General features: G+C 31.9%; 1 protein-coding gene across 1 annotated transcript in view; it reads left to right on the top strand.

The window, feature by feature from the left end:
- LOC135143264 (discoidin domain-containing receptor 2-like) overlaps positions 1 to 15,349 on the top strand; it is a 200,038-nt gene that overhangs the window by 100,717 nt on the left and 83,972 nt on the right. Inside the window, exon 3 of the mRNA XM_064075137.1 lies at positions 2,115 to 2,217. Coding sequence (XP_063931207.1) covers positions 2,115 to 2,217 — 103 coding nt within the window. The remainder of the gene's footprint in view (positions 1 to 2,114; positions 2,218 to 15,349) is intronic.

Genomic DNA, 15,349 nt, shown 5'->3' on the forward strand with positions numbered 1-15,349 from the left:
TTAAAGGTCAGTGGAAAAGATGTTTGGTATTGCTTCATGGTGATCGACTTTTGATTCTGATGGATGCTTGGTCCTTGCGATAACGATTTTACATTACTTGTTAGAACAAAAATAAGAGCAACTTAAAATACTACTACTTTTTTACAAGACATGTTGAAAATGTTGTCCTTGACTAGCAATACAGGCTTCAAAGCGTCGCAAGATGTTTGCTGATAGGAAAAAAACCACCGGAGTAGCGGCTGCCATTTTCACTTGTTATTGAAGCTCTTCTATAATTTCTGGACACGGTTGATTTCCACAAATTAACTGTTTCATCCAACCGATACATATTTATCGAAAACCGTCTCTTGAAATCGTACTTGTTGACGAGCATGTGGATTTTCATCGGACCAAATGTGAGTGTTGTGGCTGTTGAAAACACCATGGCGAGTGAATTCTGCTTCATCCATAAACAAAATGCACTTTAAAAAGTTAGGGCGTTCACGACACTCCGGTAACAACTATTTGCAGGAAATTACACAGCGTGGACAATCAGCGGGCTCGAAACCTTGCACTTTTTGAACATGGTCCATACCATGCCACATCCATACGTGGCCTTGTCCTTTTAATATACGATGCACTACAAACTGTGAAACTCCAACTTCAGCTACAAGTCGACGAGTGCTGATGTCGGACTTTTCTTCGTCGCGTTCCAAAATTTGTTCTTCAGCTTGCAGTATTCTTTCTGTCCTATCACGTCCACGATCGTGAGTTCGAGGTTGAAGGTACCATGATCCCGGAGATGCTGTATCACTGATGCAAATGTTCGCCCACACCATAAAGAAGTACCATATCGACACACTCTGAACTGGAAAAATTCCCCATCGACCCACTCCCGCCCGTTCGATGTAAGCAACGGATCATGACTGGCCATTTTCTTGTTTTTGCACGTTGCTTATCAGTCCCTTTTTTGGTTCTTAATCCGAGTCATGGTGTGCCATTGATTGAAAGAAGTAGGTCAACAAACATTACCACCGGCGTGTAGGTATAACAATTTATATTTAATTTCAAATCATTTTTTCTAGACACTGCTACCACTTAGGACCGTGAATTATACACAGTGACATAATCGTAGTGTGAGCTATCCCCCTTTTTTTTGCATATATTACGCAATTATCGTGTATTTCGGTGTCATAGTTACGTTAGTTGTTTATTCAAAAAAATTTTGTGAACAGAATTAGAAAAATAATAGATTTATTAGGCAACGTATTGCCCGAAAATGTTAAAAATGCAATCAGTCAAGCATTAAACAATTTAAATAAAACCGGTAATGTTATTTACATTTGTTACTTTTCACATTCACTGCTTTTCAATTCCTTGACAAATGTTGACAATTGACATTTCGGTAAGGTAATATATTACCCTACCGATTTTACATACAGGATACAGTTATGGCTTTCTTACCAGCCAACTTTTATAAATATAAACATGCAATTAATCGATAGAAACCGGTAATAATTTTTGTATTTTGTATTCAACCACTCTGTATAAATATTACAAAATATAATGTAACTGTTGATGTAAGTGCTGTTAAAAAATGAGGGTGAAAATAGATAGATTAAATATTTAATTCAAATTAAAATTTGATGTCTGATCAATCCGTGAATCTGAGAATTAGACTGGTTGAAATTGATCACGTGATCGGTTAAGTGCGTGATTAAATTAATGCCATGACTAAGTACTTCCGTAAATCGGATCTAAATGTGCCTGTTGCGTTTATAAAATCAACAAAGTTAAAATAGGATAACAAAAAAAAAAATATAAATTATTCAGTGAAACATAATTATAACAAATACTTTTGCAAAAATATATAGATTGCCTGATACACAAAAGTGAACTGGCTACTGTTAGAGATCTAATACTTCAATCCTTGAGTAAATTGTCTGCTAACTAAATACAGTAGGCAGCAGATTTCGAAGTTAACTAAAGGAAAGTTAATTAAAGCAACTATACTACTTCAAACAGGAGATTTGTTAATTTGTGTTAGCATTAGTTTAAAACTCCATAATAAATTCAGTCCAATTTTACTTGAGGGATATATTACTCTGAAATGTATACACGTATCTCTGTTTTAGGATACTGCAATGAACCACTTGGTATGGAGTCTGGCACTATTCCTGATGAGGCCATCACAGCTAGTTCCTCTTACGTTCCCAACGTCGGAGCTCGAAATGGCAGGTAACTATGCACGTAATTCAAACAGAATTAAATTGAGAAAAAGTGTGACTGTAATTTTTAAAACTACACTACATTTTAATGAACTTTGCAAATTAGATGACCTAGAAACAGTCTTCATTCATAAAATGTAATCTCCAACCTCCAGCTAATGATACAAGATACATACATATAAACGTGTAAAAGTAGTGTGTGCAAATTAGGTTTTTAAAATGTGATTTACCAACACGAAAGATTTTTGACGAGGCGTAACCGAGTAAAAAAGTCAAAATGTTAAAAATTTTCATGGATAAAATTCAAATTGTTTTGTTTATTAGGTTTTCCACCAATTTACTTGCACTCTATAATGCTTTGGGCATCATCATTTAATAAAAAACTTAGGGCCAGTTTATATTTTAACTCAGATTAACTTAATCACGCGTCTAACGAGGTGCTGAGAGGCATCTGATTGGCGCAGAGTCGGTCACGTGGTACTTTAACGCACTTTCAAAAATGTATTTAAATAATTTAAATTTAATCGCAATCAAATATTTAACTGAGATTCTATAACGATACATAAATATTTAGTTAAGCCTCTGTAAACCGAGTCAAATAGATGTTTCAAATCGTAAAAAACTTTGAAATAAAAGTCACGAGGTTCTAGCTATGTGCCCGAGTTTGTGTACGTAGGGAAACTTTTTACTGCTCTTCAATGATTTTGGATTTGCAGTTGAACTTTACTTAATGATAATTAAAATTTACTGAACTACATCAAATTAATAATGTATTTTCATATGTAACTGCGAAATAGACAACATGAAGTTTGTTTGCTAAAGTATGTGGAAAATATTTTATAAAAAAAATACAAGTTGTGTTTTTTTTTAATAAACCTTAATACACATATAAATTACATGCAACTGGAAAACCATTTTTCATTTTGGGTATAATGAAGCGAAAATTATAATCATATAATCAAGTAATAAGCAGTACAAGGCCTAAAATTTTGGGCCTTATCGTTGCAAATGATTATGGCGGGTAGTTGTTTACTAATGGTTTTTACATGACAGTAAACATATTATTAGCGCTACAACCCATAAGCTTATCTGAACACAAAAGGACGATAGAATAATCTGCTCCTGAATGATAATAAGGTGCAATGGCAAACATAACATAAACCGTGAAAATTAAATCGAGTAACCAAAGAAAGGGATTCAGCAGAGACCCCAATTTGCAGGTCCGCAGGGACCAACACTTACATTAAATCTTATGATAAAGGCGTGGTTTGTGGCTCCCAGAATGCGTTACATTATATTACCAGGACAGGGACATATTCCTCCTTTATGTCCTGATCTACACACGCATAATCTACTTGTGAACCCAAACAGACAAAGAAATTTTCATAATGATATTCACTTTTGTTATTCTGTTCTCCGTGGTACTGGCAACGCAACGTTTTTTGTATGCAAATTAGACATGCATTTTTAGGAGCAAAATTTCAGTTACAATCGACATTTTGATAGAAATCAATTTAATATCATCATCACTTTATGCATCAGTAATTCCTTCTCATGTTACAAATATTCTTTAATAGTAGCGCTAAAAATATAATGACCTAAACCTAATAGTCAACATAATTTGAACTAATGCTTTAGTATTGCAACTACTTATTTGAGATTTTGGGTTTTGATATCATAACGTATTTTTTTCTTGGAGATCGATGAACTATGAATGTGACCCTTTTTCTGCTTAACATGTGAACTGCTACATTAACATCTGCATTCTGATAAAAAATTAAACAGGTTTTCATTTTTTTCCGGATCATGTTTGATTTTTTACTTCATTCAAAAGTTCTAAATACTACGAATCATCATCGATGTAAAGTATTACGGATTAAAACATAAAATGAAAATCAAACAACTCTTTAGAATTCAGAGTCCATCAGTTACGCATGAGTATAACAAATCCTCTTATTAAAACTTTTAAATCTCTATTAAACACGAAATTTAATGTTTTCTCTGTAAATGGTTTTTAATCCACAACTGCTTTTCGGTACAGGATTTTGTAGGTTATTTAGTGAATTCAAACTTTAAAGTTTATATGAATGATTTCATTTGATGTACTAAATGGGTTCCGTTCTGTAATTTACGTTTATTGTTATTAGTGTTTGTATATGTGACCTATGATGGATCTACTGATCAACAAATAAAACAATGAAATGACGTCTGAATTATTTAATGATTAATTTATTTAGATGCCACATTCATTTAAAATTGGCATGAACTAGAACTATATTAAGGAACTAATTTCATCGCTTGCCCACGTCAAACCACGACAACTAAATTAAATAATGTGCTGTATTATTTGAAACTCAAAATAAAATAATACCCATATTAATTATAAACTTTCTGTTCCGTCAGTGACTGCACTCGGAACATACGCCTTGCTACACAGACGCTTCAAAACTTTGACTGGAATTTAGCTACACTCAGACCCACATATTAAAACGAATGCCTGCATTAAAGATTTATACCAACAGTGCAGTGAAGGTGAATTATGGGTGAATAAAATTAATAATACACCCTTAAATTTATGTGCCATAATATTTAAACTCTGAAGTAAATCTAAAATTTATATGGGCATAAATTGTCTTTGTAAACTAGTGTTTTCGCTAAAGTTTGAGAATATTTTTTTACGTAATGGAAGGGTTTATTTTGCTGCATGATTTATTTACAATTTTTTATATGGCAAGCTACTTTAGTTATAATTTCTAAACGTCATTTTATCCGAAAAATATTTATTTAATCGATCTTTATGTTATTCCATTAACACATGATATTATTCCACACAATAGATTATTGCGCTCTAAATTTTTCGCAAGTTATTTATTTTCTAATAAATAGTTTAAACTGACTTTATGAGCTTCGCATTTAATATACAGGCTGTTTTTTTTTCATATCATATAATTGGTTATTATTAATACTTCAGAAATACACCGTAAGTAAGAAAAAATTAGACGTCAAATTATCTAACAAAAAACGCCAATTTAGAACCACAAACTTAAATAAAGGATTTCAAGTTTCATCAAGAAAACAAACCTCTGTAACGTGTTAATTAATTCATTAAGTGACATATAATTTACTTAAATTACTTACATAACAAAATCAATAGAATTCGAATTGAAAAATATTCCGTGTTTACTTGATTTGTTATTTGCAACTAGATGAGCTAAATTCCATCTTATTGTATGTACCTACGTATAACGTCTTCTTAAAAACGGAAGGTGTCAGAATAAAGTTTGCACTGTAGTTTAAATACATATTTTATTTGTATATTATACAAAGCCAGAAACTAGGACTTCGCCAACACCAATTTGTAGGGTGGTGCCGATAGATGAAACCTGTAAATAAGTATTCATAAACGCATGTTCTGGATGAGTGAAACCTAAGATTTTTTGTGCCGATTTTTATATAAATAAAATTGTTGCTGTGTATTTTATTCTTGACACTATATAATTATGGAAATGAAAATGTATGAACAACCCTCCATAGCTGTAATAGGATATGCCCGACGACAGGCAACCGCGAGTTCGACAGTCGCTTAGCGCTGAACATTTTTCCTTTCTAACCTTTACAGGAATTTTTACATTGCACACATTATTTATTTTTTTATTTTTAAAATAAGGTGTACGCATTTTAACACTTTTCTTAACTTGGATATTCTAAGTCAATGTTACCATGTTTATTGCTGATTATGTTCAAACATTTTATTCTGAAAATTTTCCAAAATTATTTTTATGAAAAATCGTTAACATTTTAAATGTTTTTTCAAACTCTTAAATAATGCGTTAAAATATACATGCCATAACAATACGCACAAACTATCGAACGTTTTCTGTGAAACTTTGATATATAAATTTTAAATGAGAGCTTAACAAATGAAAATTCTGAGTTTTAGCTGTTACAGGAAGCTAAAACCTTTAATATACATAAAATCCATTCAATAAATAATTGTGTTGATTTTTTTTTTTAATTAAATCAATATTTCGTACAATAAATAATTGTGAACTAATTAATTAATTAGGAATTACTGTTTAATAACAAACGCTCCAGGAGGTATTAGCCCGTGACTGACATAAAATTAATTTTCTGGGAAACAATTTTTTACAAGTCACCTAAACTTCGACTAAGGAAATTTTTCAGTTCGAACTTTGAACCATCCAATTTCACAACGTATCTTAGAGATTACATAGTCGATATTTTAGAAATATTAATCTGAGATTACAGAACATTAACTAAAATTATTTATTCATCCTCCCAGAAAGTGGATGATTTCAGCAAAAATGTATGAATAATTTTTTGATAAATAGGTACGCGTCGAGGTACGATATTATTTCTACTTCAGTAATACTGTTTTATTTTATGAATTACTAACAAAGAATGTCTATTGAAAAAGTGTATGGATCGATTTACTTTCTCTCAGAAAAATCTCATTTATTTCGTCAAATATTCCGGGAAGATGGTACAATTATGTTTACTGTTATATGCTACGAATCAAAATTAATATATATTTATTGCACTAAAAAACGGATAACCTCTTTTCGAGCAGTTATCTAAAAAATCTCATTTCAAATGCATGTTGTTAAATACCATTTTACTCATGATTTATAATTTTACTTCACCTTTGAAGTTTCCGTCTACCGGAAAATTAGCATTTATGATAAATTATCTCACAAAATAACTGCTCATTCCATTTCATTATAAGTTAAACATGCCTCTATTACAATTTAAATATTCCCTGAGAACTTCTCGCCTCTATGATTTTAGTACTGGCCTATAAAAAAAGCACGTTCGTGTATGTACATCAGCTTTTATATTTTTAAATTATAGTTCAAGCAACCCAAACTAATCGTGTAAATATAATACAAACTAATTTAAAAATTATTCATTACTAAATTATCTTCTTTTTGCGATACTTTAGTGTCGTATACGAAAAAATTTCATATTCGGGCACGTTGAAACCAGTTTACATCAAAACAAAACGACAAAAACTCACTGGTGAAAAATCATAAAATCTACTTGTGGAATTTTTCTTTAAATACAAAAAATTGGTTGAAGGTTATTTCGACAGAACTTTCCTCGCCCTTGAAGTATAATCCGACAAATGCTTCTTTAAGAAATAATAAAATTTGATTTTGCGATTCTCGTTTTTCTGATAACCTCTATAACCTAAAAACTAACGGCATAAATAACATCTATGCACTCCCTGTGCCAAGAATTTGCGCTCCCAAGTACGGACAATGTAAAATATATTTAAAGTAGATAACCAACGGAAAAAATAGCCACTCACCATTAAGTTAAGCTTAAGTTCAAGTGTTTATGTTAATACATCGAAAGAGCTTCACGTAAAAATTAGTTTGATTTGAATGAGATAGTCTCCTCAAAACAGAGGACTACAATTATTAAGGCACAATCGACCAAAATGTTCCGAATATTATAATTCTTACTTTATCATTATTGATTAAAGACGTACGTATTGTACACATTTTCGAGAGAATGGGGTGACTCGTTCTTAATTTGTTAAAAAAAAAAATGTGTTGACCTCGGAGTTTCCCAGATGGCTAACAGCTCCATCAGGCGTCAGATGGCGTGCTAGTAGTAACGTGTTATTATACTTTTCAAATGTTTTTGGAAAAATCTGGACGTTTAGGGAACTCAAAGCGGATTCGTGCACGATAAGGGTAGGAGTATATTGTTAAATAACATTTAAATCATTTTAAAGTAGAATTCTTTCAGATGACGTCATTAAATTGTTGGTGGAGATGATTAGCTAAATTTTGGTTAGGGTTTAACCATGTACATGATATTTCTAATATACGTACAAATTTTGACAACAATCGGTGCAGTAATTTCGGACATTACATGTCTAAAAAGAATCGACACAGACCCCAGATAGTCAGACAGACATCCAAACAGACGGAAACGGTAGATCACTCTTTTCGTATGCTAAGAGTCATGAAACCTCAAGAAAGATGAAACTGGCAAGTCGCCCGATGGACTCGATTACTAATCTTTTTTAGCTTAAGCTTGGGAAGTAAAATAACAACAGATCAGCTCTAGTTTGCTTCTGTTTGTCATTGCAGATATTCCTTTATCCAAATTGGAAATCCAAAACATCAGTCATTTCTTGCAAAATTCACGAAAAACATATTCCCCGATAAAAGCATCTAACGAAAAACAAGGTGATCCAACAAAGTGAGCAAATTATTCCTGAAGCCATAGGCATATTTTCAAGCGGATGAAACCGCCTAAGCATGTGGGTGATATGTTGCTAATATATTCATTGGAACTCTGAATTCTGAAAAATGTACTGAATTATTTCTAAATAATACAAAGTTGTTCGAGAAGACAAACAATAATACTGTTACATAATTTATTTACGAAGGGCCCACAAACTTTTTTCTAATTCTAATTCTGATGCTATCTGAGACGTGCAAGACTTCGAATAATTTCTAATCTTTTCTCTCATTTAATTCGCACTACCTGTTTGGCTCACAAATTAAACAGAAAAGCTGAAGAGGTAAAAAATCAATTTGCGATGGGGATTATTGTAGAAAATGTTTGTAAAAATGTTGCATTTTTGTTATCTTAAGATTCACAGCCTAAAAAATTGTTGAATAATACTCAGTTAACATTTATTTCAATAAATTATTTATTATATACTTGCAAATACCATTTTAAAACTTGAAAGCGATATATTGCAGTTAGTAAATTCAACACATCTAATAAAACGTGCCCTCACAAATTGTCGCTGGTAAATGGAAACATAGCTAAAATTCTTTTTCAAAAATTTACCGATGTGTTAGATTAAAAATGGGTCTGAAGTTCCCTCGCCTCTGAAGTACAGTCGAACAAATTCAGCTTCTTCAAAAAATAATAAAATGTAAATCTGCAAACTTTATTAATTTTTTTATGACATCTGCCATAATTTACAATAAAGATATGTGGGGACTCTTAAAATACAGGTAAAGAAGCATGCTCGTAATAACACCTTCACCTGGGAGGGCGCGGTCCGTACAGTTACCGACAAGATTTAGTATATTTAAATCAGATAACGAAAAAAAATATATTATCCGTACATGCTTAACTTCGATTGTTTGTTATAAACAAACAAGCGATGTATATCATCTAAAGAATAATCTGATCGTTAAATACGCAACTAAACTGGTTGATCAGCATATGCAGAAAAATTGTAATGATTTTCCTCCCCAAAACAAAGGGGTCGACTCAAATTATTAATTAAACTACAATATAATAAAATAATCCTTGATTTAATATTGTTAACTATAGGGGTGCCCAACAATACATTTTTAAATGTTCAAAAAAATAGTGTGAATCTATTTGATTTTATCAATAATACAAACTGATCTAAACTAATTTAGATATAACTTGCATTTCTCCTGAGATGCAGGCGGATAAATGCAGATTCTTCGAAAAATTATAAAAATAAATTTTGCGGATTTTAATTTAATATTTCATAATTTTATATAATTTTATATAATATATAATAAAATTAAATCCGCAAAATTTAATTTTATAGTGTAGGAGCATGTTATTTTATAAAATTCAAATAACATTTAATATCCAAAGCTTTAAGGTGACGTCATCACATTGTTTGTGGAATAATAAAAAAATTTGACAATAAAATCGCCAACGGACGACATACAGGCGACGCAGAACAAGGAAAAAACACCCGACTGACAGACGACAGATATACCGAAACGAAAGATATACTCTTTCATATTCTACGGATTATGAAACGTCGCGTCGAGAAAACATAAAATTCGCCGATTGTCGAATGTATCCTAGTACAATACTTCTCCAAGTAGCTTATACGTTCGGAAGGTGAAAATATACTGAATCTTATTATTAGGCTTGAGTACTTCTTTAATTCCAATATAATAAAAAAATTAAGCACCCTCTGCAGTTTCAAATAATATCCGACATTATATTTCTGGGATTTGTTATATGGCCTGCATAGATTCTGATTGCACACAAATATGTATATTTATGAACTACGCGGACGTAAAAATTATCTCTAGGGTCTGCTTCAAAAAAGTCAAGCAAAAAATCTGACTGAATGCAAATTCTAATAAAGCTAAAATATTGGGTTGGATAAGCACAGAGGACCCTAGTTTATCCAACACAGTGGCCTGGAAAAGCCTACTCCCGTGTCCTCCGAGACCGCACAGATATGTCCAGCCTGAAGCCGCTCTCTCCCGCAGTGCATTCTCGACCAACGCAGTAAATCAAGACGCTTGAATCTGCCGGGAGTGATAATGCGACTCGACATGGAGAAATATGTACGGGCATTCCGTTCTATTTTGCTCTGTAAATTCCTTCATTGTCTGACATTGCAACAAAATAGTTAAGACCTTTTGCTAACACCACCACGACACCGCTAGTACACTGGTCGACCAAAAGAACTGCCATAAATATTCCCAACACCAAAAATTAATCAATGGATTTTATCGTAGGTACATACTGTCCAAGATGGAAATGATGTGCATTAGGGAGTAATCACCATTTTACCAAAGTATCTTCCACTGAACAAAAAAAAACATCTATTACATACCTATAACTAGACTGATTTCGCAAACTTACAATAATTCATCAAGCAGCATTAAAAATGCTATGAAAATAACCAATAAATCACCATTTGCTATTCGAAAGTACTCCAGGGTTTTAGTAAAGCTTTTGTTTGGAGTGTCTCTAAGAAATAAGACCTACGTTCCTGACCGAGAACACAATATAAATTCTTGCTCTTTGCAAATAACAGTTGTTTATTTTCTGAAAACAGAACTGAAAATTAGAAATTTTTTTGTGCTTATGTTTCGGAACATTTTTTATATGAAAAGAATATAATTACTATGTCATGAACAATTCTTGTAAAATATTTAAAATATCCCAAATTAATATTATCTATAATACAAACAATAAGTAGAGTTGTTTTTTCAAATGTGAAATTTGTAGTATTAAATAAATTTGAGAATACTTTAATGCGTGAAGACTTAACACGACCCTGCTGTGAATATGTCAATAGTTTTAAGTTTATCCCACTTCACTAACTTTCAAAGAAACACGAATAACATTCCATATAACTTCAGAAAAGCCAATTTTCCACTATTGTACCATGGTCTCTCTCTACTTGATCGGTCACATTTAAAAAACTTTACTGATATTAATGCAGCTTGTGACTTTTTCTATGGTAATATATGTAATGTACATATTTAATCAATTTCTTTCAATTATACGTAACTCCAGTAAAAAGTGAGGTAAACATGGAAAAAAATGGAATTGAAATGAGATAATTGGAAACATCAAGAAAAAACTGGTGGAGGATTATTTCGACAGCATTTCTCTGCCTAACAAATCCCGCTTCTTCGAAAAATTATAAAATTAGATTTTGCTAAATTTTATTTGTAATATATTGAAAAAAATAGCTCATGGTTGCCAAGTAAAAATGTGATTGTATTTTTTCTAGAAATTTTTATAGAGCTTATTTTTCTGAATTCATTAATATATCATACTTTAATCACCCATACTCTGCCACTTCCTTTAATTCTAATGAATTCTGTTACAAAAACATACTCTGTGAACTTGTTTATGTTTGGTCTGGAGCGGAGTGTGGGGAAATCGGGTGAACTGTCAAACAATTGTTCCAAAGGTATGAATGCGTTGATAAAGCGCAAGGCTGTCTGTTTCTGGTGAGTTTTTCCATTGGAAAATGTTCCAATCAGGATTTCAACGCGTATGTCAATTCCAGTATGTGCAGTACACACAATTAGACTCATCATACTTTGCGCATTTAAGATAGGATTTTTTCAGCAAAATTTTGGAGTGGCGTCATCAATTTTTTAAGGGGATGAGCAGATACATTTTGATCAAAAATTCACCATGCTTATGATAACTTTAAAACATCTCCAAGAATTCAAAGCATTCGGATTTGTAGTTCCTCATTTAAATAAGGTCACGCATTCATTAATGTTTTTGAGTCACCCTATATATACAAATCCAAAAAATATGAATATGAAATGATAAATCACAAGTACAAACTCATCATATTTAGTACATTTTAGATTCGGCAAACTTTTGAGCTGACGTCATCAATTTTTTGGAACGGATAGGTAAATATATTTCGATTAAAAATTTATCATGCTTATCATAATTGTAAACCATCTGCAAGATTTCAGAGCATTCGGTTTTCCAGATTCCAAATTAAATTGCAAAATGTTGTTTCATAATTGTGATTTGTTTCTCGGGTAAAAACCCAATGCGGAGTCATAAACTACATGTGTCGGACTATGTTATTTTATACAATTTAAAACCCATTTTTATTGTGTACAATTTTAAAGTGACGTCATCACATTATTGGTGGGCATGATCAGACAAATTTTGATCCACTAGGGCTTATCAAAAGTTAAGAAAACGTGAAAATAGAAAGCCGGCCGACGGACTCGATTACAATACTTCCTTTGCTTACGCTCGGGAAGTAAAAATTGGAAATACCCGTCGATCCAATTCGAATCCGGACTTTTCATTTGCAAATCTGAAATTCGACTACCGACCCCACGAGACCTATTTAGTGAACTTCCTGTCTAAAGTACAGAAATAATTAAAGAATATAAATTATAAAAATAAGCAATAGATACAAAATTAAGGTGGATTCATAAATCACAAGTACATAAGTACAGAAGTATATTATTTTCTAAAATTTAAATATGTTTGACTGTGCAAAATATTGAGCGTGCGTCATAAAATTTTTGGTGAGGATGATGAAACAAATATCCAGTAGTTTCGGAGATTACCTATGTAATAAAAAACGACACAGACGTCACACAACAGACAGACAGAGAGACAAACAGACAGAGGTAAACGGGTAAATAGGATTGTGAAACAGAGAGTTTTAAGTTTGTTACAATGATTTCGAACCAATAAGCAAAATAACTACCGCAAGATTCAAATTTGGCACCTTTGTTATTTTTCTTATTCATAAAGAGTCTTCTTAAACTTATAATTCTCTCTTCTTTCCTAATGATGTAAAATTGTTTGAAAGATTGATTCGAAAAAAATTTCCTAGTTGCTGCAAATTATATAAATTAGATTTAAATATCCTAAGATGTAAAATACTTAATCTTAAGCTTTTTGCCTTTCGATGTAAAGTTCGAGTGGAATTTGTAGGAGCCAGTTACCATAACTTTCTCCATTGATATCTAGCGTTCAATAATTCTCTAATTTCCTCCCATTTTACTCCTCTTCTTTCTGCAGCCTCTCGAATTTCATCCTTCCAGGTTTTTCTGAGTCTTTTTTTCTTATATCCCATTCACGCATATGTTTAGCCAACGACGTTGTGCCTGTTCTATTGTCGTTTCAACTGGTACTACTCGTATGTACAGATTTTTTCTAAAAATCTCATTTCTGATTTTATCCTTTCTTCTTTTGCCTTCCATTTTTGCAAAAATCATATGTTTCCACACCTCTTTTCTCTAGTATATTCCAAACAACTTTCCGTTGAATGCTGTCAATTCAATACCTACATTTGTCTTCCTACTGAGACTACTTTACATACATATTCTATAAATGGAATTTGTTGCAAACATTCAAAGTTTGTGAATTTATGTATGTCATTTGATGGCGGCTTACTTTTCACGGAGCATATAATAATTAATACAGTTTTCGCAGCTATTAAAATGTTGGATTTATACTCCGTAATAAAGCTCTATTCAAGAATCTGAATTCTGAATCCCACAAAAATCCTCTATTTATTTCTCATAAAATCACAACTAGTACATTGGGCTCTTGTTCCCATTCACCAAAATGTTAAAATGTTGACTCATAACACAAAAAAGTCTTAAAATATTTATATTATAAAAACTTCGATCTTTCCAGGTAGAGGATCCTTAATGAACCATTGTTGACAAGATTTCAGCTACCGTCGCCAATTTCTAGCTCCAAAATTATTATTTAATATCGTTCACTGTAAAATCGACTGCCTTCATATTCTAATAATTAACAGTATTAATATTACGGTAGCTTCTATATACAATGCAAATAAGAATGGTTAACTCACCAATTGTATATCAACTATGTAACTCAATAAGCTCGATTTATGATCTACTTAATGTTTGTTTATCTTTTGACACAGTTGTTAGTTGTTCAACAGTAAAATTCCTAATTATTTAAGTTAGTAAGAAATTTGTAATTAATGACTAATTAGTAATTACAAAGTAAGCCCCACTACCGACCCGAAAATGACTGGTATTTAGGCAAGAGTTCTAACATTACGGATACTACAGCATACAGATTCGTCTGCTATTCTTCTCGAATCTCGCCCTACCCCCATGAGCCTAGCGTGCTACCGACCATTTATCTACGCATTGCCTAAAAAGTAACCTACACTCTTCTGATCTAATTGCGCTAATCTACTGTAACTATTATCATTATTATTATTTCAACGATTCGATCCTAATTCGTGACATCATTCCAAGTTTTAAACGATTTAATTTTTATATGTAAATGAGAGTTGTATTTAAGATAAGTATTAATTTAGATGGAGTGTTTATACGTCGTCCGCAGCTTAGTCATGACCTAACTGGCGAGACTCCAAATGTTAGCATATAGCTAGCTTTAAGTATTGGAATATAGAAAAGATTAAAACATATTTAAACCGGCAAAACTGACACAATTCGAAAAAAAGTCGACTTTAAACTCATAGATTTTAGAAAAAATATGCTTAATGTTTTAAAAAGATATCATGTCAAAGGTATATAAAATTGTTTAAGGATTTGTATACCGTGTGCCTAATTGATTATATAATTATTATTTTACAGAAAAGAGCAAAGAAAAAATTCCAGAAAAAAAAGACGCTTCTTTAATCACCCTCGGCTTTCCCCTATTGTTATTAGACACGGAAATAAAAGTCCTAAACTTACTATTATTATCGGTCATTAAATAATCATACAAAAGGACGTTGTATCATGTATGTCATTTGATTTATTGTAACTTAAGCTTTTCTAAATTCGCTCCAGCAACATCTTGCAAAAATCCTATGACAGTTTCTTACTAAAAATTAAATAACACCGCATATTACCACATATGCG

This window comes from Zophobas morio, unplaced genomic scaffold, assembly GCF_036711695.1.
Source record: "Zophobas morio isolate AGI-343-1 ecotype UQ-CSIRO unplaced genomic scaffold, CSIRO_AGI_Zmor_V1 ptg000058l, whole genome shotgun sequence".
Lineage (NCBI taxonomy): Eukaryota > Metazoa > Arthropoda > Insecta > Coleoptera > Tenebrionidae > Zophobas > Zophobas morio.